The sequence below is a fragment of the Oryza sativa genome, chromosome 1 (genome assembly GCF_034140825.1).
Source record: "Oryza sativa Japonica Group chromosome 1, ASM3414082v1".
In the NCBI taxonomy this organism is placed as follows: Eukaryota; Viridiplantae; Streptophyta; class Magnoliopsida; order Poales; family Poaceae; genus Oryza; species Oryza sativa.
The window spans coordinates 5,531,779-5,557,479 of NC_089035.1; the positions used below are offsets into that span (position 1 = coordinate 5,531,779).

Below are 25,701 nucleotides of genomic sequence, written 5' to 3' on the forward strand. Positions count from 1 at the left end.
TAAATTTTACAAGAACCCAACAGTTGTGTTGGGTGTTGTAAACTCTGCCGCTGACTTGTCTGCTGCTTAACTTCCAATAGGACAGAGATCATTGTTGTATTGAGTTTCACTATACTGATTATATGCCTTGATATCCTATTTATGTTGTTTTTTTTAGAAATTCAGTACAAAAGTAGGCGCTCACAATACACCCACACTCATCCTTATAAATACACATGCGTACTCCTACCGTTACAAGCATCTTCGGAAGATTGGGTTAGCATATCCTGATATTGCATTGATGAAACCATCACGAACGTCTCGCTATCGACAGGTACATCACCTACTACTAAAAGAATAATTAGCTGTAAAAACAAGTACACGTGCCAAATCTACAGCTTGAACTCGGATTGATTCAATCACAAGAAAGCTAGCCAGTTGAGTTACATTTGTTTCGATCTATGCAAGTTGCTAATTGTTCATCTTTCACAAAGAAAAAAGAAGTGATGTATCGCGATGCTCAATGTGTTGTCTTGTATTACTTTTGTCCTAAAAGTATTATATATATTCAGATATATAACCTGAAATGCAATGTTTTTAGACGTTGGTGCTATTGATTACAGTACTAAATTTAGGACGGATTTATTCACATTCCGTACGGGAATCAACACACGGCTGGTCTTCTCCATCTCCTTTCCGACCTGTAATTAAAGTTAACCATGCACATACACAATGAAACGTGCCGGATAATTTCAGCCACCGACAGATTTCTGTACACTGTAGTAGTGCTCGCACCATCAGACTCCGAGGTCCCAAAATCCTTTGGACCTGTTTAGAGAGCTAATTCTAAGCAGCTGAAGTTTCTACCAATTCTTCATCTTTCTAAACAACTTAAATTTTACTCAGATTTTATAAACCTATAGTTGTAGAATTCGAAAAATAAACTAGAAACCACAATTAAAAAACCCAGATTTTTAAATCTTAAAAAAACTGAATTATCAATCAGCTGTTTCTCGAAATCATTCGCATCATCTACCGTTGAGAAATCGAGAAATATCTCATCCTTTTCGAGTCACAGAGTACCTGAAGAAAAGGTCGTCGTAGACGTTGCAAAGATCGACTCGGTTAAATTTTTTGCTGTACGTAGGTACGCTTAAGTGCGTTGCAGGCAATGTACCAGACGTCCTTGGAAAGCCGCTGCTCCCCGGAATTTATCGTACTAGAAGCCAGCATTCATAGCGTACGTTTGATCCAGTCTACAGGCCGTTGCCAGTTTCCTTCTGATATCTCGTATGGTACTGGAATCCAATCTTCAAATTTTTTTTCTAAGGCCTTGTTTAGTTGGGGAAAAAATTTAGGTTTAGTTGCCACATCGGATATACGGACATATATTTGAAGTATTAAACGCAATCTAATAGTAACAAAACAAATTACAGATTCCGCCAGGAAACTGCGAGACGAATTTATTAAGGCTAATTAATCTGTCATTAACAAATGTGAACTGTAGTACCATATTGTCAAATCATGACGCAATTAGGCTTAAAAGATTCGCCTCGCAATTTACACGCAAACTGTGTAATTAGTTTTTTTTTCCATATTTAATACTCCATGCATGTGTTCAAATATTCGATATGATAGATGAAAAGTTTTTGTTTTGGGAAAAACACTCTTCTTTTGTTTGGCATAGCTGAATTTCGATTTGCGTGGGGTTTGGTGGTTTTTTATTTTTCCGAATGGCTGAATGATTTATGATCACCGTTTGAGGATAAAAAATATATTTTAAATAGTTTTTTTAAAAGAAAATTGTATTACCGTTTAAAAGCTCCGGAAGCTTCGAATTAGCTAGCCAGATCTTCACTTCCTTAAAAAGAACTTAGGGCACTTTTGAATCATAGAAAAAACGGAGAATTAGAAAAAACACATTATTCTAACAGAAATGTAAGTACAAAATAAGGCATTGCAAAATAAAAAAAACACAACAATAACCATTTGACTGAACCGCGGGATAAAAATTGGAATCGGATGATAAAGATGAACCAAAGAAAATTTTCAAAAAGATTAGAGCTCTTGCTAAGTTTGCTTCAAAATCTCTATTGAATTGTCCATTCTATAAGAATTTCAAAATTTCAAAGGATAGAATATGATTCATTCCTTTGTTTCATGGCCTTCATAGGAAAATATCCTATAAAATTAAAATACTTTAAAATTTCTATGTTTTTTCTATGAATGTAAGAGACCCTATTAGTGAACTAGAGAAATTTTCAAACCTGGGTATGCCTTTTATTTCCTTCACTTGAATAGATATTAATAAACTACTACTCATTAAGTATCCCTTATGTTTATTTGCTTTTATACATGTTTTAAGTATAAAAATGATTTTATATCTTTTGCAGTTAATCTTTAGTAACACAACTACACAAGGCTCGTACTGATGGATAAGAAAATGATATTGTAGAGATAATATATAAAAAATATATTATGCGGTAGCTGTGGTGATAGAATTTTTGGGACCACGCCACAGAACTGCAAAAATTGATAAATAAACCCTTGACTTGACATCAATAATAAGGATGCCATTTACTCTCTATAAAACCGTGCGAGCCATTGCATCAGTAGTGGGGATTCATGCATCAACTAATTTAATCAAAAGTTAAACCGATGTGCAAATGTGGGCATATACCTCAGCACTGATGTTCCCAAGTCAAACATATTGATTATTAACTATTAGGCACACAACAAACACAAGATTAATTCTTACCCCATTGGTAACTCATTAATTCTCTGACTTACTGTTGGTATCTTAAAGGTGTAAAAGGTGCAATATGAGTTGTTACATGAATTGACCGTCGATAGAGATTATATACATATCTGGTATGTGTTAAAGGGTGTAATCTAGCAATCGAACAGTGATCAATTGGCAATCTAGTTATAGATATAAAATAGGAATTCGACCATCGGTGTAATTCAACCATCCGATCTCGATCCACGGTACAGATTGACGCGATCTAACCTAGATAGTGGCTTTGCTCCCCCCTAACAATAATCCCAAGGGGATCCGGATGTGGCATCTTTGCCTAACCTTTTGGTTGTTTTTTGAGTTTGCTTTGTATGGCAATCGTTTCTGTCGCTGTGGGTGCTTGCTGACATGAGATATTCCGAACACATCTTCTCCCGCTTTGAACAAATTTCGTTTGCATCATGTCGATCAGCACTGCTGTTCTCACTCACTCGCTCGTGTAGACGGCGTGTGGCAGCTTTATTTCTTCTTTTTTTAAATTTTTTCTTTCTTTTCTGCTGCCTCGTTTCGTTGTTATGGGAAACAAGGATCAGATGCCACACTGTTAATTAATTAATTAATTAAATCGTACAGCAATTAGAGAGCACCGAAGTCTCGCTTGACCTCCCACAAAGAAAAAGAACAGGAAAAAGTCACCTCTAGAAATCTTTTACTTTGCCAATGATTGATTTCGACCATCGCTCAGTAAACAACAATAACGACCGGTGATTAATCTGGACAGAAAGTATGTCCAGATTCGTAATACTGGAATATACATGTCATATATATTTATTTAAAATCCCTTATATACTAGGACAAATGAAGCATGCCCTTGGATAGTCGGCGGTAAGAAACACATGTGCACTGTAGGTTACTGAGCCGAGCAGTCGGTAACATCGGATCCCCGTAACGGGCAAAGGGGCAGGCAGACAGCAACAGCAACGGCTTTGCGGCTAGCTATAGCTCCGACCAATTTAATTGGCCAGTACAAACTCTAGTGCACACCACATTAGTACATAAACACACCAAATTAATACACGTCTTGTAGCTGCGAGACTAGCAATAGCAAGCGGTAAACAGCACTAGTACAGCTTATGGCATTCAAAATTCAAACTGTTACGACCAGCCGTAACCGCAGCAGTGTGCAATTGAACTGTGCAGTAGTGACGTTTGCATGATAAATTCGGTTGAAAATGGTAGGCATTTCTTCGGAAACAATTCTTAAATTGATTACGTTTACTAATGTAACTGTTTAGTGCTGGCAGCAGTATGATACTGAAAAACAAACTAAAAGAAAAGATAATTTTGTTTATGCCTAAAATCGAAAATATTCCCATTTATACGGAAGCAACGCTCGGTCGGTCGGCGGATTTCTGAAACTGAGCTGAAACATGCGTCGATTCATCGATTGGTTTGGTTGTGAAAACGTAAAGGTTTGCATTGCGGCTGTACTGTACGTGTGTGCACTGTCGGTGCCAGGGAGCAGTAACAGTGCAGGAGCAATAATAATCTGGCCGGAAATGAACCCAACTAATAATAACCGATCAGCTCTTCTCTGCGTACGGTTCTACTTCCTCTGCAGCTATCGATCGATCGAGTACTGCTGCAATCTTTTGTCTGTGCAATGCAATGACAGTCAGATTGATGAACATAGGATGTACTGTTTGTGCCTTCATATGATTCATCCTTGCAACATTTTTCCATAAAAGGGTAACATCGGTTTACTGCACCAAACATTTGGATTTTGGAAGCCATGAAACAAAAAAGAAAAAAGAAAACCTGTAAAATACATAAACCATGTGGCATTTGATTAAAACCGTTCATTTTACCTTCCTCAAACTAAGCGAGGTGGTTTGTGCAATTGCGCTTATATTTGTGGTTGCATAGGAGCTCTAGTTTGTGAATGATAACAAAAAAAGAAAGATTAGGTGTGATGCTAACTAGGGTGGATCCAGGAAAAAAAATAGTAGAGGTTGAATAAACTAAACAAAACTCGAACCTCTTTTTCATATATGTATAGTAGAAATTTTTAGAGAGCTCGGTGAGGCTCCTATAGTCTCTTGTCAATAGTGAGGGCTCGAACCCTCGCCGCCCTCATGGCAGATCCACCACTATGCTAAGGGAGGAAACAAATGATGGAAACCTTGACGAAGTTTTCATCATAGGCGATGAATATGATAATGAACGACAACATCAATCACCACATGGAAAAGTTATGTTCAATTCTCTTGGTAGTGGTAGCTTTGCTCCAACTAGTAAGAAAAATAGATGCGAACATGTCATTGCATGGTTTACATGCTAAACATAATATGGAAATACAGTATATCCCTAAAGCCGTTCTCTTTGTTAACATATCAAGGAGTCACCGATGAGTCCATCCATACATTTGGTATTGCACATTTTAAAATTTAGTTAGAACTGATTGAACTCTGGTTTAAATTTTACTAAAGTGTATCAATAGGTGGTAGTATAAATAAATACGGTTTATTGATGAAAAATAAAAGATTCTACTACCAATAAAAGCCACCTAGAAATATGTCTAAAAAAAAGCTTTAGGTTAGAAGCATGAAGAACCCTTAGCGATTGAGTGTTGAAGGAAAGAGTTATTATGTGTTATTCTGTCAAAAATGATTTAGGGCTAAAGGCATCTTGGTAGCATTTTACTGTGAACTCTGTTTAGGGAGTAGTTAGATATTCTTAAAAGCAGTCATGGGGTACCCTATTGAGAATTTTAAAAAAACTAATGGTTGCTTGTTTATTTCTATATCACTATTCCCTCCGGTCCAAAATATATTTTTAGCCTTCATAATTTGTCCTAAAATATAATAATTTTTTGACCAACATTCTTTTCTCAACTAATCACAACCCTCTACCATTCAATTTTCCATCTACCTTCACTTCTTATTAAATCGCAACCTACTCTCATTTAATTCTTTCTACTTTTCTTAATAACCGTGTTCAAATAAACCTAAAAAATATTATATTCTGATATGAATGTAGTAGTAAAATGTTATTTTTACCTAGAGTAGTAGTAAAATGTTCATGCTTTGCTATGAGTAAAATGTCCATATTTTGAATATATGTTATTCACTTGATTTAAATAAATATTAAATTATTACATAATATTAGATAATATCATGGACTAATTTATACAGTAGGGGTGGTAGGCCAATAACAGAATCACCACTATAGCTATAAAAAGTAACTTCCTAAATATAATGCTTAAAACATTTGCAAAATACAATACTCCATCAATCCCAAAATATAAAGATTTTGATTAGATAAAACATGTCTTACTAGTACGAATTTGGATATGAAGTACCCCTCCGTCCCAAAGAAACCTAATCCCAGCTACAAATCTAGACAAATACGTGTTCAGCTTCGTAGTTAGGATTTGATTTGATTTTTTTTACAGAGTAGTAATTAGGAATTTTCGCAACAGTGTGGATTAACACCGTACTGTTATCTCTCTCTGTAAGCACATGGTCCACACTGTAGACGTGAAAAGAAAAATATATAATCCCTCCGTTTCGAAATGTTTGACGCCGTTGACTTTTTAGTACATGTTTGACCGTTCGTCTTATTCAAAAAATTTTGACACTTAATAATTCTTTTCCTATCATTTGATTCATTGTTAAATATATTTTCATGTAGGCATATAATTTTACATATTTCATAAAAGTTTTTGAATAAGACGAACAGTCAAACATGTGCTAAAAAGTCAACGGTGTCAAATATTTCGAAACGGAGGGAGTAACATTCATTTTCATCTCCAAAGCGGCCTCTGAAATCTGAATACCCCAAATCTTTCTTCTTCCCGCCGCTGGCGATGGTGCAGAGCTGATGAACTCTTCAGTCCGGCTGCGACGCGAGCAGACAGATCTGAGATACTCTCTCTCGGCTCGATTTCTGACAGCCCACTGTTCCTGCTACAGCATGTATGCATTGCATTTGCATCGCAACGCATTTGAGAGAGAGAGAGATGATGATGGACTCACACAGATTCAGTTTGTGGGCGCAAGAACTGAGCTCACCTCGAGACACTGACAGATGTGGGCCTCCTCCTCCTCCTCTAAAAAAAAAAATTGAAAAAATCATGCAGAATTTCTTTTCCCCAATCCAAAAGCTGTCACCTTTCTCCCTAAATTCAGCTTCTTTTTTTTCACTAATGCCTCCTCCCCGATGCAAAATGGTGGAGCTCACTCGCCACCACCACCGGATTTATTATTGTTTTTTTTCTTCCTCTCCTCTTCTCCTTTTTGATCAGTCTCATATTCCCACTCCCACCACCACCATCTCCACTAGCAGCAGCAAAGATGGCTGATTTTATTATGAAAAAGGGGAGGCGAAAATGCAGCATTTGTTTTCACTTTGTGTTTGCATCTCCTCCTCCAGATGCCCGATTTCAACCAGATTCTGCCAAGATTTGAAGATGGAGAGCAATTATTGATGGTCTTCCTCAGAAAAAGAGCTCTGATTATGGTCTTGAGCTGCCACTTCCTTGAAACAACTCAGCAAACCTAGCTCAAATGTCAAGTGTCAGTGAGCTCCTCTGTTCAGATCAAAACTCTTACCTGATCTTGATGAGAGTAATCAATAATGCTGGCTGGCTTTAGAAACAAACAGAAAAAAAAAAGAGGGTGTAATCTTTATAGCATGTGGCATGACGAATTCGCCCTGAACCTAAGCATTTGATTTGTTTGAAATGAGACCAGTTCTAAGGAAAGTACTGCAAGAGTGAAGTGTCGTGTGTTTTTAATACGCGTATATTAGCTGCCATAAAAAAAATGTCAACTTGAGCATCCACTTGCCTCTCGCATATAACTCAATTTAGAAAACTTTAATGTACAAGATTTGGACTACCAAATTACTCTACCAAGTCAAATTGCCAAAGCAAGCTTCTGAAGCAAGAGAAGTGAAAGGAAAAAAAACAAGCTAAAACCTATGCAAATTCCATCAAGATGAGGAAGAAAAGAAAAACAAAAGAGGAAAGAACAGTTACTTTAAGCTCGGCGATCAATTAATCTCTCTTAAGCGCCCAAATTTACTGTTACAAACACTAGGATTACAACATGACTGACATACACGGATTCGATTCGATCCTCCCAGAGCTCACAGGAGAGACTGAAGATGAAGATGAAGATGAAGATTTGGACAATCCAGCGATGAAATCGCCCTCCATGAGCCATGTAATTAGAGCATCATTAACCAGACAAGCAGAGCATACCAAGGAGGAAGAAGAAGAAGAAGAAGATGGCGAGATGGTCACTGCCGACCAGGAGACTGGAGGGGGAAGAGGGGGAGGAGCCTGGGAGGCGGCTGGAGCTCGCCGGCGGCGCCGGCATTGCCGCGAGGGGAAGGGTGGAGGTAGAACCCCTTCTCGGCGATGGCGCGGTCCTCGGCCGCGGCGGCCTCGTCGGACCCGGGCAGCGGCGGGAGCGGCGTCACGGGGCTGCCCAGCGCCAGCGACGGGAAGTCCAGCATGCTCGGGGACAGCACCTCCATCCCGCCGCCGCGCGGCGAGAACCCCCGCGGCGAGGGCGAGAACCCCCCTCCTCCGCCCGCGGCGAAGGCGGCGGCGGCGGGGAGCAGCGGGCAGAGCATCTTGAGGCTCTTCATGCTGCTCCGCCGCTCGTACAGCTTGAACGCCGGCTTCTTCGGCCCCGGCGGCGCGGGCGCGGGCTTCGCCGCCGCCGGGGGCGGCGCGGCGGCGGCTGCGCCGCCCGCCGCGGCGGCGGCCGCGGTCTCCGGGGTGCCGGTGAGGATCTGGACCACCTGCTTGAACGACGTGGTGTCCGCCTGCACGAACGTGGTCGGGAACGGGTTGGAAGGGTCGCCGGCGGCCGCCGCCGGCAGCGGCAGCGGCGAGTGCGGCGGCGGCGCGTGGGTGGAGGTGGTGGCCATGATAAAAATGTCGCCTTTGGCAAGGGAGAGAGAGAGTGAGGGGAGGATAGAGGAGAGAAGAGTGAGGGGGGGTTTTATTGGGCTTTTTGGAAGGTGAAATAAAAAAAAATTGGGAGCTTTGGGATCTGGATTTTCTCCTCTCCGGAATATGTTGGCAAAATGCTTGTGAGTGACTTGGCTGGCTGAGTGTGGGGGCTAGATCTGAATTCTGACCTGACCTCTTGAAGAAATGTGGTCATACCAGTACTACTACTAGTAGTAGTGATGGTGGCATAACTTCAGGAACTCAGAAGATCAGTTCTTGTTGTGCTGGATGACCAAACAGGTCAGCTGGATGTGTGTTTGAATTCTTGGGTTTGGTTTGGATCTTGTTGTTCTTTGGCTGGGTGAATTTGCTGTGGTTTCTTAATGCAAGGAGAATTTTTATTGTGTTTGTAAGGGAGGGTTACGTTTGTAATTGCAATCAAAAGGCTATGGTTGTTTAAGTAAGGGTGAATATACATACTTCGCCAGTGGATTTCTCTCATTCTTTTCGTGCAAGTTTTTAATTGAAGGTTCCGTTTTTTTTCTTTTGAAAAGTTTTTTCGCAAAATCCCAAAAGATACAGTTGTCAGCCAAGCTGGGGCGATTTTCAAAGCATTGTGTTGTTTTAGAAAAGGTACGGTGTGTAGATGGTTTGCAAATTCCTCGTAACGGCTCGATGGTAGAACACGTCAAAATTCTGCTGGCATTGGGTCCACAAGAAGAGTGTTCAATCGTATGGCTTTATGTGAAGCGTGTTTCTTTTTATTCATGATATGCATATGATAATTTCTAGAATTATTAATATTGTTCTTTTGACTCTACTTTGAATATTGCATAGCATGGGTTGGTCTCCGGAGGAAAATATCAAGCTTTTTGGAAAGACAAAGGTGCATAGATGGTTAACATTGCCTAATATGAGTTTGATCTTCGGATGAAAAGATCAATGCCTACGGAAAGGCATGGGCACAAGAATTAGAAATTGAATTCATCAAATTCATGCAAGTTTTTGGTTAGATGTTATGTTCTATCTTTTGAATGGACTTTTACAACATTCCAGAGATGCATGCTAAGTCTATGGCGGTTTTCAAAGTGTTGTGTTGTTTTAGAAAATATGCAATGCATGAAGAGTTTGCAAACACCTCGTAACCGCTTGATAGTATGAAACACACCAAATTTTGCTATCATTGGGTCCATAAGAAGAGAGTAATTGTACGGGTTCACATAAAGTGTACTTCTTTTTCTTCACGGTATGTGTAAAAAAATAAAGATAGATTTACCTGCTAAGCCTTATTAATGGTTCTCAAAACATCATGTTGTTTTATAAAGGACACAATGTATGGACAATTTTCAAACTCATTGTAACACCATGATAATAGAACACATCAAATTATATTTTCAATTGGGTCCACAAGAAGAGCGTCCGTTTGTATGGGTTTAGGTGAAGCATGCTTCTTTTTGCTCACAATACGCGTTGAACAATTTATGTAATTATTTAATATTTTTTTGGCTCTATTTTGAACAATGCTTAGCATTAGTTTGATCTCCATAGGAAAATATCAAGCTTTTTGAAAAATACAAGGTTGCATGGATGGTTTGCACACTCCTTTTTACAGCTTGATAGTACCTAAAAGAAAACCCGCCAAATTCTGTCGTCATTGGGTCCACAAGAGTTGTCATTTGAATGGATTCATGTGAAACATGCTCATTTTTCTCCATGATATGTGTGCAATAATTTCAAGAATTATATGTTGTTAACACTAATTTTTATTCTATTTTCGTAACACGGTATAGCATGTTGATCCTCATGAGAAAAAATGATCAAGCTTTATTAAAAAGAATGGAAAGGTGGAGGAGGTATACACACTACTGGAATTCCACGGGGTCCCTAGGGTTTTCAAATGTTCCCTAGAGCCCTAATTAGAACCCAAGGGGATAATAAGTTCCCTAGAGCCGAAACTAAAACTCAAGGGAACTGAGATGATCCCTAGAGTTTTTGCTTGCTCCTAGGGAAACTAGTACAGTTGGCACTGATAGGAGAACCACGGTGGCAGGGTCCATTGACTTTTTCAGAAACCAACCACGTGGAAAGGTTGTAATAGTTTCTCCCGCCTTGTGAATCCAAAATTTGGACTGTGCACCATATTCTCTTTCCATTGGAAAGTAATAAAGTACCCCAAGCTGCTAAACTTTCCCCTTTGTTCTTCCTTCAACATGTTCTTTCATCTCTTCCTCCCCAAATCAACTCCCTCTCCAGTCTCCACCACCAAATCTACCCTCAAGTAGTAGAGATCGATAGGAGCTTCGACCTTCGAGGGTGGTTGCAGCAGCACTCCTGAAGGCCGTGGTGGGCGTGGGCTGATTGCATCTGTTTGCGGGTGAGAGGCGACGCCGGGACAGGGGTGAATCAAGGCCACGGCGACCTGTGCAGCGTGGTGTTGCCGAGCTGCTCTCTAGTTAGCATTTAGCAAAGGTACTCGAGCAGATATTTTTCTGTGCATATTTTGAAGTTTTGATTTTTGATGAATTATGTGCTTGATGCAGATCGGTAAGGCCGAGAAGTCAAGAACTTGAGCTATGCTTGCAAAACTTGATAAATGAATCATATTACTGCGGTTAGTAATCAAAGCTAGAAATCATGTGCTTATTATATTGAACAAATAGAGAATCCCACGTATGTAGCTACAGATTTCCATAAGTACTTATTTTCTTCAACCTTCCTACTCATTTTGCAGCTTGATGACTTCTGGAAGTGCTATTACGTACCATTTCAATTGGATACAACTACTGCAGAAGGCTATATTTGTGTTTTATTTTGACTTTTGAGAGAGCAAAGCCACAATCTATTAAGTGTTCGTCAATTTTCAACTCTGGATGTACTCTCCCTCTGCGTGTGTGTGTTTTTTTCTTTTGTTTTTCGATGGGCAACTCTGCATGTACTCCCAATTTTTACTGTTGAGATTAACTTTGTAATGCAGTATATATATTTTTTGTTCAAGACAGTTGACGAAAATATGATTGGAATGCTTACTGGTTGTTTGCAAAAGAAATAAAATAAACAAATAAAACTAATCAACGATTAATCAAGAGCTAAATTAATCTGCATTAATTTCTAAATGAACTACTCCAATAAAAATGTTCCCTAGGGTGCTGTACCACTTTCCACGTTGGATTTTTTCTGTTCAGGTGGCATTCAATCCCTACCTTTTGGAACACGTGGAAAGCTTCTTTCCCTAGATTCTACCAAGAAAACCCAAGGGAACCAATTTGTTCCCGTAGAATGCTTCTCTAGGGGGCCATTCCCTAGGGTTCACTCTAGAGAAACCCGATCCCTAGAGTATTTTGGCTGTTCCCTAGAGTTTTTGGCTCTAGGGATACTTGTGAATTCTAGTAGTGACATAGGCATGTTTAGTTTGCGAAAACAAAATTTTTGGGTATCACATCGGATGTTTGACCGGATGTTGGAAGGGGTTTTCGGACATGAATGGAAAAACTAATTTCATAACTTGCCTGGAAACCGCGAGACGAATCTTTTGAGCCTAATTAATCCGTCATTAGCATATGTGGGTTATTGTAGCACTTACGGTTAATCATGGACTAATTAGGCTTAAAAGATTCATCTCGCGATTTCTCCCTAACTGTGCAATTAGTTTCTTTTTTAATTTATATTTAATGCTCTATGCATATATTCAAAGATTTGATGTGATATTTTTGAAAATTTTTTTTGAGGAACTGAACTAGGCCATAGACGGTTTGCAAACTCCTCGTAACGGGTCGATAGTAGCAGAACACACACCAAATTATGTTTGGGCGTGTTTAGTTCATGAAAAAAGTTGGAAGTTTGAAGAAAGTTGGGAGTTTAGAAAAAAAAAGTTAGAAGTTTATATGTGTAAAAAAGTTTTTGATGTGATATGATATGATGGAAAGTTGGGAATAGGGGGGAAACTAAACATGGCCTTTGTCGTTGGGTCTACAAAGAGAGTGTTCACGTATATACGAGTTCATGTGTACGTAGTGTACGTGTGGTCCTTTTCCTTACGATGTGTGTGTGCATACAGACAAGATTTTGTAATCATCGATCATGATTAATCAAGATCAGCATTGTGTGCAGCTAGCAGTAAAACATACTACCATCTTTGATATCGACTGCCATGGTTCAGTTACTTGTAGATTTTGCCATTACAGGTTAATTACTCACAATAACATCGCTACAATTTCAGAATGAATTGCTGATCATCTCCACACACATGTCACTGTCACAGCAGTGCACTAAGTCGACCAAAAAATAATTAGGGAGCATGTCAAGCAGATTTAGAAAGATCGAGTGGCCAGTCAGTCAGTCAGTTGGATTGACCTCAAAGTCCTGCTAGATGTATTAGCACCCATGCATGATGGTTTCTAATTAGTTCCACCATATTTGTCTCGTAGTTTCAAAGGCTGCACCTTTACGGCTTTACCCAGTTTCCTACTAACCATAATTATTATAGAGATCTCAACAAACTACAATCCAAAAGGATCCCATCAACTCCTAATAAGGCCCATTTATTTTTCTCAACTTTAAACTTCAACTTTCTCGTTTATTGTTAGTGTGCTTTTTAAAGGTTAAATATGCGTTTTTGGCAAAAAAAAAAAAGTTCTATGTAGAAGCTGTTTTTTTAAATCAAATAAATCTATTTTTCAATTTTATAATAGTTAATACTTAATTGATCGTGTGTTAAATAAGTTTTCTCGTTTTATGTGTGCTGAAAATATCCTCTGGTCAAAGTAAACGAACGGGGCCTAAAACATACTACTAGTACTATATACACATGAGGTGCTTTTTTTTTTTCAGTGAAAGTCCATCGTACATTATTCACAAATTCCGTTGAGTCTCTCCGCACGAAATTCGGAGCTACCCTAAACCGCTTGGTTTGTGTTGAATTTTGAAAAAAATTAATTAAACTTCGTGAAACTCTTCATCACGTTGGAGGCTCACATCTTAAATAAACTAGGGTATACCGGTACATTAAAACGGGATGTGTCAATGGTTTTTACAGGAGGGCTAATGGTTGTCCGTAATGTTCTTTTTTTTTTCTACTGGTCCCATTTCCCCCCCTAAAGGGCGGTTGTTTGGTGTTTTTTTCTGAATTTTTGGAGGATGGATGATTGCGCTTTTTAAATAGTAGAGAAATGATATTGTAAATTAATCTGGAATGAATCGAAGAGCAGGAAGAGGTGAAAAGGAAAAGGAATAGCAAAATGTGGGATGAGTTGCCACATTTTCAGTCGGTTTAGGTTACCTCGGAGTAGTGGGCAGCATATGTTTTGCATGCATGGTGTGAAGGCATGGGGGGATTGGATTGGATTTGGGGGCGGCTTAAAACTGGATGGGCCCTTGACTTGGAGAAGACCTCCTCTGCTCCTCCTTGTCTGTGTGTGCGTGCCCTAATCAGATCCCAAGGAAAGGAATCGTCATGCTTTCTTCTCGGGGGTGCTCCCGCCTACGAGCATGATTTGCTGCGTGCGCACATATTGGAGTACACCAGTGGAGTACCTTCTTTCGTGGGAGTACTACGACTTCACTTTTCCGTATTGTAACGATAAGAGCGTATTCGGATTAAAGGGTTTATTACACGGGATTTTTTTTAGATTAATGATTCCTTTGATTTTTCTACCGTTGATGTGTTCGGATTGTAAGAATCACACAAAGGAATTTTAGAGGAATATTGTAGCATTCCCGTAAACACACACAGGAATTCTAAACATCCACTCCAACCTCTCTCTTTCTTTTTTATCATTGGCTATTATAGGATAAAATCATGTGTTCTAATGCTCTATTTTCTATTCCTGTGTTCTGAAAATTCGATCCTATATATTCCTCTGTTTTTCTTATCCTCCATTTCCACGTGCAACCATATCATATTCTTACGTTTTTTTTCTATTCCGGTTCCTTTTCTATAATTTGTTTCGTACAAGCCCTAAGTATAGTTTCCTAGATATCATCTACTCATTAATTAAGATATATAATATATAGTACAAAATTTATCTCTACCACGCTTGCCCCAATACAACATATATAATAATTTTATTTTGATCGTTTGATCTTAATCTGTTGATCATTTTCTTTCATCTCTCTTGAAATAAAGGTTTATCCTTTACATGAGGGGTTGGCTTTACTTCTCTCTTTTACCTCATCACATAATTGCAAGTGGTATTTTTTATAGGTAACACCTAATGCTTAAAGTAATTACTCTTATAGTGCTTGCTCTAAGTTGTTTGGTATGTACTAACTCAAAAATTTTAACTTCCACTTAGTTAATAGAAAAATATATTAACATATATGAAACCAGTGAAATATGCTATTAAAACACATTTTTGGTGGGTTTAATAAAACTATTTTGATGTTGCATGTTGCAAATGGCAGTGTATTTTTTAACGAACTTAATCAAAATTAGAGAAGCCTGACTTGTAACAAACCAAAACATCTTACAATATAAATAGTGTGAATAGAGAGTATAATATGGCTGATTTATGGTATAAATTCAATATGATAAGTGTAGAAAAATGGCTATATATTTTTCACCGAACAAATCTAGACTGATTTTATGCTTTATCAATTGAGGCTATATATGGAGATGCTCTATTAGATCTAGCTCAATTTTCAAGGTTCGAGGCTTGGCCATAGACAACACAATGAACTATTCTCAATGGAAAACGAGCATTACAATTGATCCATATGATACTAGCCTATATGCTCTCAAATGAGCATCACATGTAGCATGCCTATCAGACAGTCGTAAAAATGCAAGAGTATCTCATAACAAAATACAAAGATATTTGAGGCTACATCGGCATATCTTTTTTCTCCTTGCATGAGAAAAGAAAAAAAGACGGATACTAGCTAGGTAGAAGAAGTACTCATCTAGTCCTTCCACTGAAAATGATCGAGCATCGACAGATACGCTCCAACAACAGCATCCGGTACTCTTTTCAGTTTCGGCCGAGTTTAATTCTAAAATTTTTCTTCAAACTTTCAACTTTTCCATCACATCAAAATTTTCCTACACATACAAACTTCTAACTTTTTTGTCACATCATTTCAATTTTAACAAAATTTCTAATTTTAGCGTGAACTAAACACACCCTGCGTGTACACAAGCTGCGGTACGCATAGCAGAGGATCCGTAGGCAATGCTATCAGCGTGGAGATGGGACAATAAAAGCACGTACTTTTCAACGTGCGCCAGTGTGTGATTTGACTTTTGAAGTGTTGTGTTTCTCTCCCCCTCTCTCTCTATTTGTATCGTGGGCTCCCCCGCTGCTGCCCACACGCATCCAGACTTTTCTTTTCTTTTCTCTTTCTTTCGTTTGCTTTCTTTCTCTTCGTCAGAAATTCAGAGAATTCAGACATTATTGCATGAACACTCTCTGAAATCAGGCAGGCACGATATCCGAGGCGAGAAAAGAAATCCAGCTCAGCGTTTTCTACTGTACTCCTGTGCAATGTAGGAGGAGCTAGCTCGGAGAAAACAAAGGACGAGGCTACCTCTATTTCAAAATATACTTAAAATATGTACTCGCTAATTTTAATATAATAATTTATTTTAAAATAAAGTTATTTTTCCACCTATCTCACTTCTCTTACCCAATTAAAATCATTCTTTATTTAATTTTTTTATCTACTTTATTTTCTAATCAATCATAAACTTTCTTAAATTATTTTTATCTCAAGATTTTTTTCGTGCTATAAATGCTTATATTCTGGAAAAAAAAGTCAGTAGCGTTCAGACTTTAGGCTCGAGAAAAAGGAGGAGAGAATCTATCTGCACACTCTCTCGTCTCAACTCTGTCAGCGTGATGGACGGAGGCATGCAGGCAATGCAGCTTTTAAAACTGAAACAATTAGAGTCGCAAAACCATCATCCAATTTTCACCTATAATCACCTTTAGATATACATTAACACAGTGGTCACTGATTGCAGAGTTTTGCAGCTACAAGCACCGTAGAAAATCAACAAGGTGAGTTACTGTCGTTCTGTCAACTACTGGAGTAGCTTCTACTGCTGCCGATCGAGCTGAATAATCAAGTGGCCATCGAGACTAATTAAACATAACCAAGCTATGATATACTATCAATATGATAATCTCAACAAGGCTAGAAGGAGAGGCTGAGAGCAGAACAGATGCAGAAAACAACAAAACACAAGCTACACTTAATTAACACTATACAAACAGACATCATATGGACCTACTTAGCTTAGTTTTTTTTTGTGATTAAACACCTTTTTCTTGGGCCTACTTAGCTACTCCCTCTATCCTATAATATAAGGGATTTTAAGTTTTTGTTTCAATTGTTTGACCACTCGTTTTATTTAAAAAATTTGTGCAAATATAAAAAACGAAAAGTTGTATTTAAAGTACTTTGGATAATAAAGTAAGTCATAAAAAATAAATAATAATTCCAAATTTTTTTAATAAGACAAGTGGTCAAACAGTGCAAATAAAAACTTAAAATCCCTTATATTAGAGGACGGAGGGAGTAGTTTTTTAGTGATTAATTAATGAGGAGTCTTTTTTGTTCATGCATGCATGCGCTTGTTCTTGAGTGCACGCAGGAATGTACACGGGCGTCTGTCATGGGCGATTGGATGGACATGGGAGCAGAGAAAGCGTCCTGCATCTGCATGCAATGTCTGAATCTGAATTCATACTAGACGCTGACAAAGTGACAGCATGGCTTTTTCCATAGAAAAAAGGTGTGGCCTTTTTTTTTTTTGGTAAGGGAGATTAAAAAAAGTGACTTTGATGTTGCCATTGCAATGATCAGGAGGAGCATGTTCAGTACACGGTTGTCACTTGTGCGAGGTGACAGAATTCGATAAACAACTCTGATTAGGGGATTGGTATTTAGTGCACGTGTGTTTTCAGCCTATTTTAAGAAGTTTTATACGATAATTTATATGTAAAAATTTTCATATAAAAAAAGCATGCAATGGGATCCGGTGTACACCTGTCCTAGAATAAGTTAATTTAGTACTATAAATATGGACATAGTGTTAGGATATACTGTATCATATTTCGTATTCTCTCTATCCCAGAAAAAACTCAATTTTAGAGATGAATGTGGATACAAATGTATCCCGATTCATCTTTAAAATTAGAATTTTTTTTGGACGGAGGGAGTACGGATTAACTTATTGGATATTCTGGGACGATTCTGGGATGGAAGTAACAGTTTCGATCAGATTAAGCAAGGTTGATATACTACTTTCGTCCCAAATTAGTAGTCGCTTTGACTTTTTTTCTTATAGCGTTTGACCATTCGTTTTATTTAAAAAATTAGTGCAAATATAAAAATAGAGAAGTCATACTTAAAGTACTTTCGATAATAAAACAAATCACAAACAAAATAAATAATAATTCCATAATTTTTTAAATAAGACAAAAGATCAAAAATTAAAAAAAACTCAAAGCAACAAGTATTAGAGGCAGTAAAAAGAACAAGAAAAATGGTGCTTTCAGGTCAGCAACTAAAGGCCTGTAAATGTTCCCGTGTGGCCCGGCCCATCAACAAAGCCCATTATCCGGGCCTTCAAAAAAACTCCTGTAAAATTGGCCCGCTTAAATTCTCTCTTTTTTCAATAGTGCAACCGAGAAACATGCATGAACTGATCCTCAGTACATTCTCTTCAAAAAAAATATTTCCCCAACATTTGAAAACGCAATTAATTCGATGATGACAAATAATAGAATGCATGCTACCACTTGTATAGATATTTTAGCACTGAAGATTTTTTAGCAGCAGCAGCAGCAGTTGCTCATCACATACGCTTTGGATTGAGTCGATATGTACATACACTTATGACAGCAGCGTATTCGCCGCCACCGCCGCCGCCGCCGGCGGCGATGGCGACGACGGCGGCGACGGCGGAGGAAGAGGAGATGATCAGTTGGTATTGCGAGCGCATCGGGTGATGGCAGAGCAGCCGCGGCGGTAGGGGTTGGCGGCCTTCTGCGAGGCGCAGTTCTGGTAGTAGGACTGGCCGCGCTTGTTGCACGGCACCTTGTTGGCGTCCAGCGCCGCGTAGCTCACGTACCTGTTCGTCGGCCGCCGCGCCGCCAGCGACCGCCGCATCAGCGTCTCCCCGGAGGCGGCGCCCGCCGCCCCCATCAGCGCCATCTCCTCCACCTCCTCCTCGTCGTCCACGTCGCACTCCCCCACGGCGCCGTCGCACGTCGCCGCCGCCGCCGCCATCTTCCTCCGCCCCGACGCCGACGCCACCACGCCGCCCATGTCGTCGGCGGCCGCGGCCGGGAGCAAGGCCACCGCCGCCATGACGACGAGCGCGATCAGCACGGGCACGCCGCGGAGGAGAGGCGGCGCCATGCCTGTGATCACCTGAGCGTTCGGTGTGTTTCTTGGGCGCCGGCGACTGGGATTCTTCCGATCGATGGATACGAGTAGGACGAACGAACGATCGATCTCCCTCCGCGCGCGATGTACGCGAGCCTACCCTGATGAAATCTTGGTTGGCTTTGAAGGAGGAGGGAGACGAGGAGGCGGCGGAGAAGATGGAGGGGATAAGGAGGAGAGGCGGCGGGATGGAGGGGAGGGGAGACGAACCAGGGCGGCCGCACGCTGGGGTGGCCGGTGCCGCCGCGACGCGCGGCGGCGGTCTCTGCCATGCATGCCTCGACCTGGGAGAGAGCTACGGCGCGGACGTCCGATATTGCACCAAATATCGGATGGTTGCCCTGTTGCTTCGCGCATGTGCATTTGGATGCTTGCTGCGTTGCTTTGTCTTTATTTGTTACATGCAGGTCAGTGACGTGCTATCTCACTACTATGTCTCCAATTCCTTTTCATACTACACGTCCTTGCTTTTTATGTGTTTTAAACTACTTTTTCTCCTAAAATACATATGCAAGATATGATTCCATTACATATTTACATTCGTTATAATTAAATCTTTGTGACAAGATCTCACATAGTTATATTTCGACAAACACATATACACATACCACGTGTGTCAAAAAAAATTCATTGTTTCACTACTTATAAAAATGTTTCATCACCTATGTAAAAATGTTTCAGCGCACTTCATGAAACGTTTCAGTGAAATACAATATATAAAAAAATTATTGACTGCAACAATTATAAACAGTACACAAGACATTAACTATCAATGAAACATAAACAAAATCATACAAAGCATACAACATATATATTTGGCATATACTTAATTTTATTGAAATATTTTTAAATCAGTTGTCATTGTTGATAAAAAAATATAGTATTTGCTGAAACACCCAAAAGAATACCATGTGCAACATTTACAAATGAAATAGTGCAACATAATAATATATATGAAACATTTTTATATTATATATGAAACAATTTTATATTATAGTAACTGTTGAAACACCACAAAATGCCTACTAAAACATCACAAAGTACCTGGTATAACATCAAAATAATACCATGTGCAACACTTTAAAATGACCTAGTGAAACATTAGCTGAAACATCACGGAATACCTCCTGTGAATTAGTGTTCGAAGGCTAATTTTGGGACGGGCCCATTACACGATGGGCTTTATTTATCACTGGAGGAAATGGGCTTCACCATTTTGGGCCTTAATGGGCCTCAATCTTGTGTGTATTCGACCAGTTACATATTCATATTGGACCTCATTTTTTGTTGGGTCTAGCTATACAATCGGTGACAAATTTTCTCCTAAATATTTATGAAATATAAATATAGCGCATTGTAGTTATATTGTAACTTACATAACTACATTACAATTTGTATGTAATATATTATTTTTGCAAAGCGCAGGTCGGACAGATTCTCCTCATCTCTATGTGTGCTATACTTTTTTTTCTTCCCAACTTGTACAAATCTTGAAGTAAATCTAACGGTTTAAAATTATACTTAAGTTATATACAAGTTACATTGTAGTTAGATACAAGTTATAATATAATTACATTATAATCATACTGTATTTACATCTGACAGAAAATTTGTCCACAAATATATAACATAATCATTTTTTATGATCCAATACATTAATAAGCAAATATTTAGTAGTACTACGGTGAAACATGCAGTCACAAATTAAGTGAGTGCTATGGATTATGGATATTATGGAATTTAAGGGAATATGGGTTTTTAGTGTTCATGTCAATTAATTATCGAGGAAACTCCTACAGTACTATTTTGGAGGATAAACGGCAACTTTACGTTAAAATGGAAGAAAATTAAAGAGATGTTAAATCGGATTGAATGTATATGAATTAATTAAGATTTACTACCAGCTACTTGCCCTACTTGACGGATTTACAGATCAGGCAGACGTAAAGATTGATCGAGCAAAAACGCATAAACAACATTTCTTTAATGCAATTACCTATGAATCAAAACATTACACATATATCTCCACTTGCTACAGATGAGAGATTAATTTTGACGACTAAGCAAAGCAACAATCTGAATTATTTTGGCCCGATGATCAAATCCTACCGAATTCAAACGCAAACTGACACGAATTACCAACAAAAACAAAAACACAATGCATGCAAAAAAGGAAACATAATTTGCAACTAGCTAGGCTAGACCGTTCGACCAACAAATCAAACGAGAGCCATTGCTCCGGCTGTCGCGACGACGAGCAGCATCAGCAAGGCACCACCCCTCACTGATGGCGCCGACGACGGCCGCGGCGGCGGCGCCGCCGTCCCGTTCGTCCCCGGCGCCGGCGCCGTGAAGTTCATCCCTCCAGCCGGAGACGGCGCCGTGAAGTTTCCCCCAGCCGGAGGAGGTGGCGGCGGCGGCGGCGAGCCTGCAGGGGCCGGTGCTGGAACGGGTGGCGACGGCGCCCTCGCCGTGCCGTTCGTTCCCGCGGCCGGCGGCGGCGGAGACGGGCGTGGGGTGGGGGCCGCCGGAACGGTTGGCGGCGGCGGCGGCGAGGGGGTGGTAGGCGTGGCGGTTGCGTTGCCGCGGACGGCGAGGACGACGACGATGAGGCGCTCGCCGGCCTGGCAGCGGGCGGGGTCGCCGCTGATGAAGAAGAAGGGGCCGGAGCTGTCGAAGACGAAGGTGGAGTCGCCGCCGGCGTCGCGGAGGAGCGGGTCGGTGGCGTTGCAGCCGTCGTAGTGGCCCTGGCTCACCACCACCACCGAGTCCTCCTTGTTATACCTAAACACTGCAATAACCGTAAACGCGCCAAATTTAACAAAAAATTCCGACAGGGTCGATCGACACGAACACACAAACGAACACGCACGCCGCCGGCGAGATCGATCGCCGGAATATTCGGGCGAATCCGCGTACGTACCGAGGCGGTCGTTGACCTGGAAGCGGTTGCGCTCCGCCCACCGGTTGTACGGCTCGGCGGGGTTGGTCGTCCACCCGTCGCGCCCTCCCACGTAGAAGTCGCGCGCCTCGCAGCAGCTCGCCGCCGCAAGAACCACGACGGCGGCGGCGACGGCCGCCGCCGCCGCAGCCACGCCGGCGACACGCCGCGTCATTGCCTTTCCACTACGCGTACGCTTCTACTAGTAGCTAGCTAGCTAGTACACCACTACACACGCCGGACTAGAGAGAGAGAGAGAGATCTATGGTGGATTAGCTGCTTGATCCGTGTAGAGAAGACGAAGCGTCCGCGAGTGAGGTGAGGAGAGAGACACGATCGAACTAAGGAGTGCGTGATCGTGTTGTCGTGTATATATACACAAGAATGTTTGTAGGTTACCGTTGGATCAATGAATTCGTGGTGGAGCAATTAGCTGTGACAGCCGTTTCAAGCTACTGGGTAAAGCTGTCATGGAGGAGTTACACACACCATTCCTTGGTGAGGGGGGTTTTGCCTATGGAAGGCTGTAAATGTACCAGTAGCATCCTAGGAGTATATTCGATTTGTTCAATGGAATTGTTTTAACTTCATTTGACAAAAAATTGTGGCGGCGGTGGTGGCGGCGGAGGAGTGGCGGCGTGGGGGAGGGATCGAAGGTGGGGGTGGGAATTAGGGTTGCGAGAGTATCACGAATCTCAAAGCTGATCCAATGGTTTAAGTAAATATAAGATGTGGGGTGGGCTTTTTGTCACGTGTTATCTAGGGTTTGTTCGAGGCAGGCTGGCGGCCTCACTCCCCTTCGTTCGGTACAAAGGCTGGTGGAAAGGACGAAGCCAGAGCCATGAGCACCCATTTGGCGAATACCCATGAAGATGGTGATGGCTAAGCCCATTAAAATGGCCGAGACCATCTTGTAGCCGGCCTACCAGGCGATCTTCAGAGCAAGGCCCTATATAGAGTAGACCAAGGCCTGTTAAGACTTAACATAAGTCCAATAAAACCAATGAGACATGAGAGTACTATGACATTCTTATAACTGTCCCCATCAAAGAGTAAACATATAAAAGCATATGTAAAACCTAATCTTATGGCTATCAATAGACCTCTATGGGGACATTATAAGGGCTTTGAGAATCAATACGGACATTTTTCTTCTTTGTTTACACTTGAGAACTACTATTGGTTTATGTTACAACAGGGGTCCCTTTGTTCGAATAAATTACAAATTCTAACATATGGAATCTTGGTAAGTAATAGACCAAACATGTTTTTGCTATAGTTACTCCATCAAATTTTGGTAACTTTAGAAATTCACACTCTAATTAACTCCACCAAAATTTACTAGGACTTAGAACCAAATCGTATCATCGATATCTTTTACCTTACGAAATTTTGATATTACCATTGATTCATGCAACATATCAAACAACCTAGTAAGTACACCATATGCTAGGGCTTGAAAACTTGTAAAAGCTCCCTGGTGTCAAAGATTGGCTCGATTACCAAAACAAGCTAGGGCAGAAGCTTGGCTCGGCTATAGTTTATTGGCTTCAATTGGCTCGCGAGGGTTCGAAAGCCTCTGCCAAAAGAAGGCAAGGGAATGAACTAGAGCAGCCAATAACCGGGAGGAGGAGGAGCTAAAGGAACATGCGGTACCACATCCTCCTCGACTGTGTGTTTGCTCATCAGGTCTGACTCCATGTGCTGTCGCCGCCTAGCTGGGCTGCCCTCTCTCCCCCCGTGGCAGCTAGTTCTAGGACTGGTGGCCATCCTCCAGGGCCTGCTTACCTGAGCATCTCCGCGCTGGCCGGCTTCGACTCCCTGGTGTTCCTAGTCTCTTGGCAGCTGTGGAAGGAACGGAACTCTAGGGTTTTCGACTCTGCGCTCTCTTCGGTCTCAGTGGTTCTGGAGTCCATCCACTCAGAGGGCCATTTGTGGTCTTTAGCTGGCATTGCCACTTTTGGGGACTTGTTGGGAGTACAACATGGCTCGGCCCCTTTCCGCTGCTTGGAGTTTGTGTTTAGCCGTCATAGTTTTTTAAGCTTCAGCTTCTTGGAAAAAGTACAAATTACCCCCCTGAAGTATTGGGTGAGTATGAATTACCCCCTAAAACCCAAAAACCAGACATTTTTCACCCTCAACTATCGATACCAGATGAAAAACTCCCCCGAGCAACTTTGCAAGCGGTTTTGGTCTACGTGGCAGTCCAGTCAGCAATTTTTTTTATTAAAAAAACAATAGGGCCCACCTGTCAGATATTTCTTCTCTCTATCTCTTTCCCTCTCACCCCCCTCTCTCTCATCAGATGCTGGTGCCTACGGCTCGCGTGCCGGCGGCAGCGAGCGCCTCCTCCGTCGCCCAAGCTCCGCCGGCCGCCGCCCTTGGCTCGTTCCGCCGCCTTCTCCACCTCCTCGAGCGTCACTGGCTGCAGGCGTCCCCAACATTGCCTTGACGAGCCGCGCGCTGTCGGCTACAGGCACCCCCACCACCACCTCGAGCTCCATCCTCCGCCGTCCCCTCCACTGCCTCCTCCTCCCGCCGCTTCGAGCTCCGCCGTCCCCTTCACTACCCCTCCTCCCGCCGCTTCAAGCTCCTCCGCACCCTCCACTGCCTCCTCCTCCCACCGCCCGAGCTCCGCCCATCGCCGTCCTCTGCTTGCTCCGCTGCCCCCTCTACCTCCCTAAGCGTCACTGGCTGTGGGCGTCCCCTCCGTTGCCTCGACGAGCCGCTCGCCGCCAGCTGCGGGCGCCCACTCCGCCGCCCCCTCCTCCCGCCGCCCCCTCTGCTGCCCCCTCCTCCGCCGCCTCGAGCTCTGCTGCCCCTCGCCCCTAAGCTCCGCTCACCATCGTCCTGAGCACCAGTGGCTGCGGGTGGTCTCTTCGTCGCTGCCCACTCCGCCCTCACCGCCGTCCTATGCGCCGGTGGCTGCGTGCGCCGTCTTCACCGCCGCCCACTCCGCCCGCCATCGTCTGAGCTCCTCCCGCTGTCCCGAGCTCCACCGCTCCAAGCTCTGCTCGCCGCCGTCCTCAAGGTGAGGGAGGGAGAGAAGAGAGAGAGAGAGAGAGAGAGTGGTGAGGAGTAAAAGAGAGGGTGAGAGACTAACATGTGGGGCTCGCTGATTTAAAAAGAAAAGAATTGCTAACTGGGCAGCCACGTATACCAAAACCGCTTGCAAAGCTGTTCGGGGGGGGGGGGGGGGTTTCATCCGAGATCGATAGTTGAGGGTGAAAAATTACTGGTCTTCAGGTTTAGGGGGGTAATTCGTACTCACCCAATACTTCAGGGGGTAATTCGTACTTTTTCCTTTGTTTTTTCCCCTTCCCTTGGCGTAAGCCGGTCTGGCTAATTGCGTCGTGTAACTATAACTCTTTTCTTCTAATATATTGGCGTGCAATCCTTTTACGCGCTCGCGAAAAAAGAAACCTACGGTATCCAAGGAATGAGCTAGAGGAGATAGGGATAAACTAAAGGAGCCTAGGGGAGGAGCTCCATCGCAAGGCCCTCGCACCAAGCTTAACGAGCCCAGCACACAAAGTTTGGGCTCGGCTCGTTTGGTTTATGAGCTTAGTGGCACCGAGCTCAAGCCTGAGCTAGCAGGCCTGACCTTCTCCCAAGAACCAAGGCTGTTTCTTTCCCTACTAGTTTGGGCCAGGCCAATCCAAACTGAGATGTATGGTAAATTAACCC

At 41.9% G+C, this 25,701-nt stretch overlaps 3 protein-coding genes and 1 long non-coding RNA gene across 4 annotated transcripts; 1 reads left to right on the plus strand and 3 right to left on the minus strand.

The window, feature by feature from the left end:
• Nucleotides 1-7,550: 7,550 nt before the first annotated feature.
• LOC107278619 (VQ motif-containing protein 4) lies at nt 7,551-8,707 on the minus strand. Its single transcript, XM_015777731.3, has one exon. The coding sequence runs from the start codon at nt 8,657-8,659 to the stop codon at nt 8,021-8,023; it is 639 nt and encodes a 212-aa protein (XP_015633217.1). The 5' UTR covers nt 8,660-8,707; the 3' UTR covers nt 7,551-8,020.
• Nucleotides 8,708-10,607: 1,900 nt separating this feature from the next.
• On the plus strand, nt 10,608-11,678 carry LOC136351384 (uncharacterized). The gene is made up of 2 exons (XR_010734453.1): nt 10,608-11,295; nt 11,416-11,678. It is a non-coding gene; the product is annotated as an uncharacterized lncRNA (long non-coding RNA).
• A 6,718-nt stretch (nt 11,679-18,396) lies between these two features.
• LOC4327069 (protein RALF-like 33) lies at nt 18,397-19,316 on the minus strand. Its single transcript, XM_015790286.3, has one exon. The coding sequence runs from the start codon at nt 19,044-19,046 to the stop codon at nt 18,606-18,608; it is 441 nt and encodes a 146-aa protein (XP_015645772.1). The 5' UTR covers nt 19,047-19,316; the 3' UTR covers nt 18,397-18,605.
• Nucleotides 19,317-21,042: 1,726 nt separating this feature from the next.
• Nucleotides 21,043-22,343, minus strand: LOC107278329 (early nodulin-like protein 18). The gene is made up of 2 exons (XM_015790447.3): nt 21,997-22,343; nt 21,043-21,864 (listed from the first exon to the last, which is right to left on the minus strand). The coding sequence occupies exons 1-2, from the start codon at nt 22,187-22,189 to the stop codon at nt 21,293-21,295; spliced, it is 765 nt and encodes a 254-aa protein (XP_015645933.1). The 5' UTR covers nt 22,190-22,343; the 3' UTR covers nt 21,043-21,292.
• Between the last annotated feature and the right edge of the window lie 3,358 nt (nt 22,344-25,701).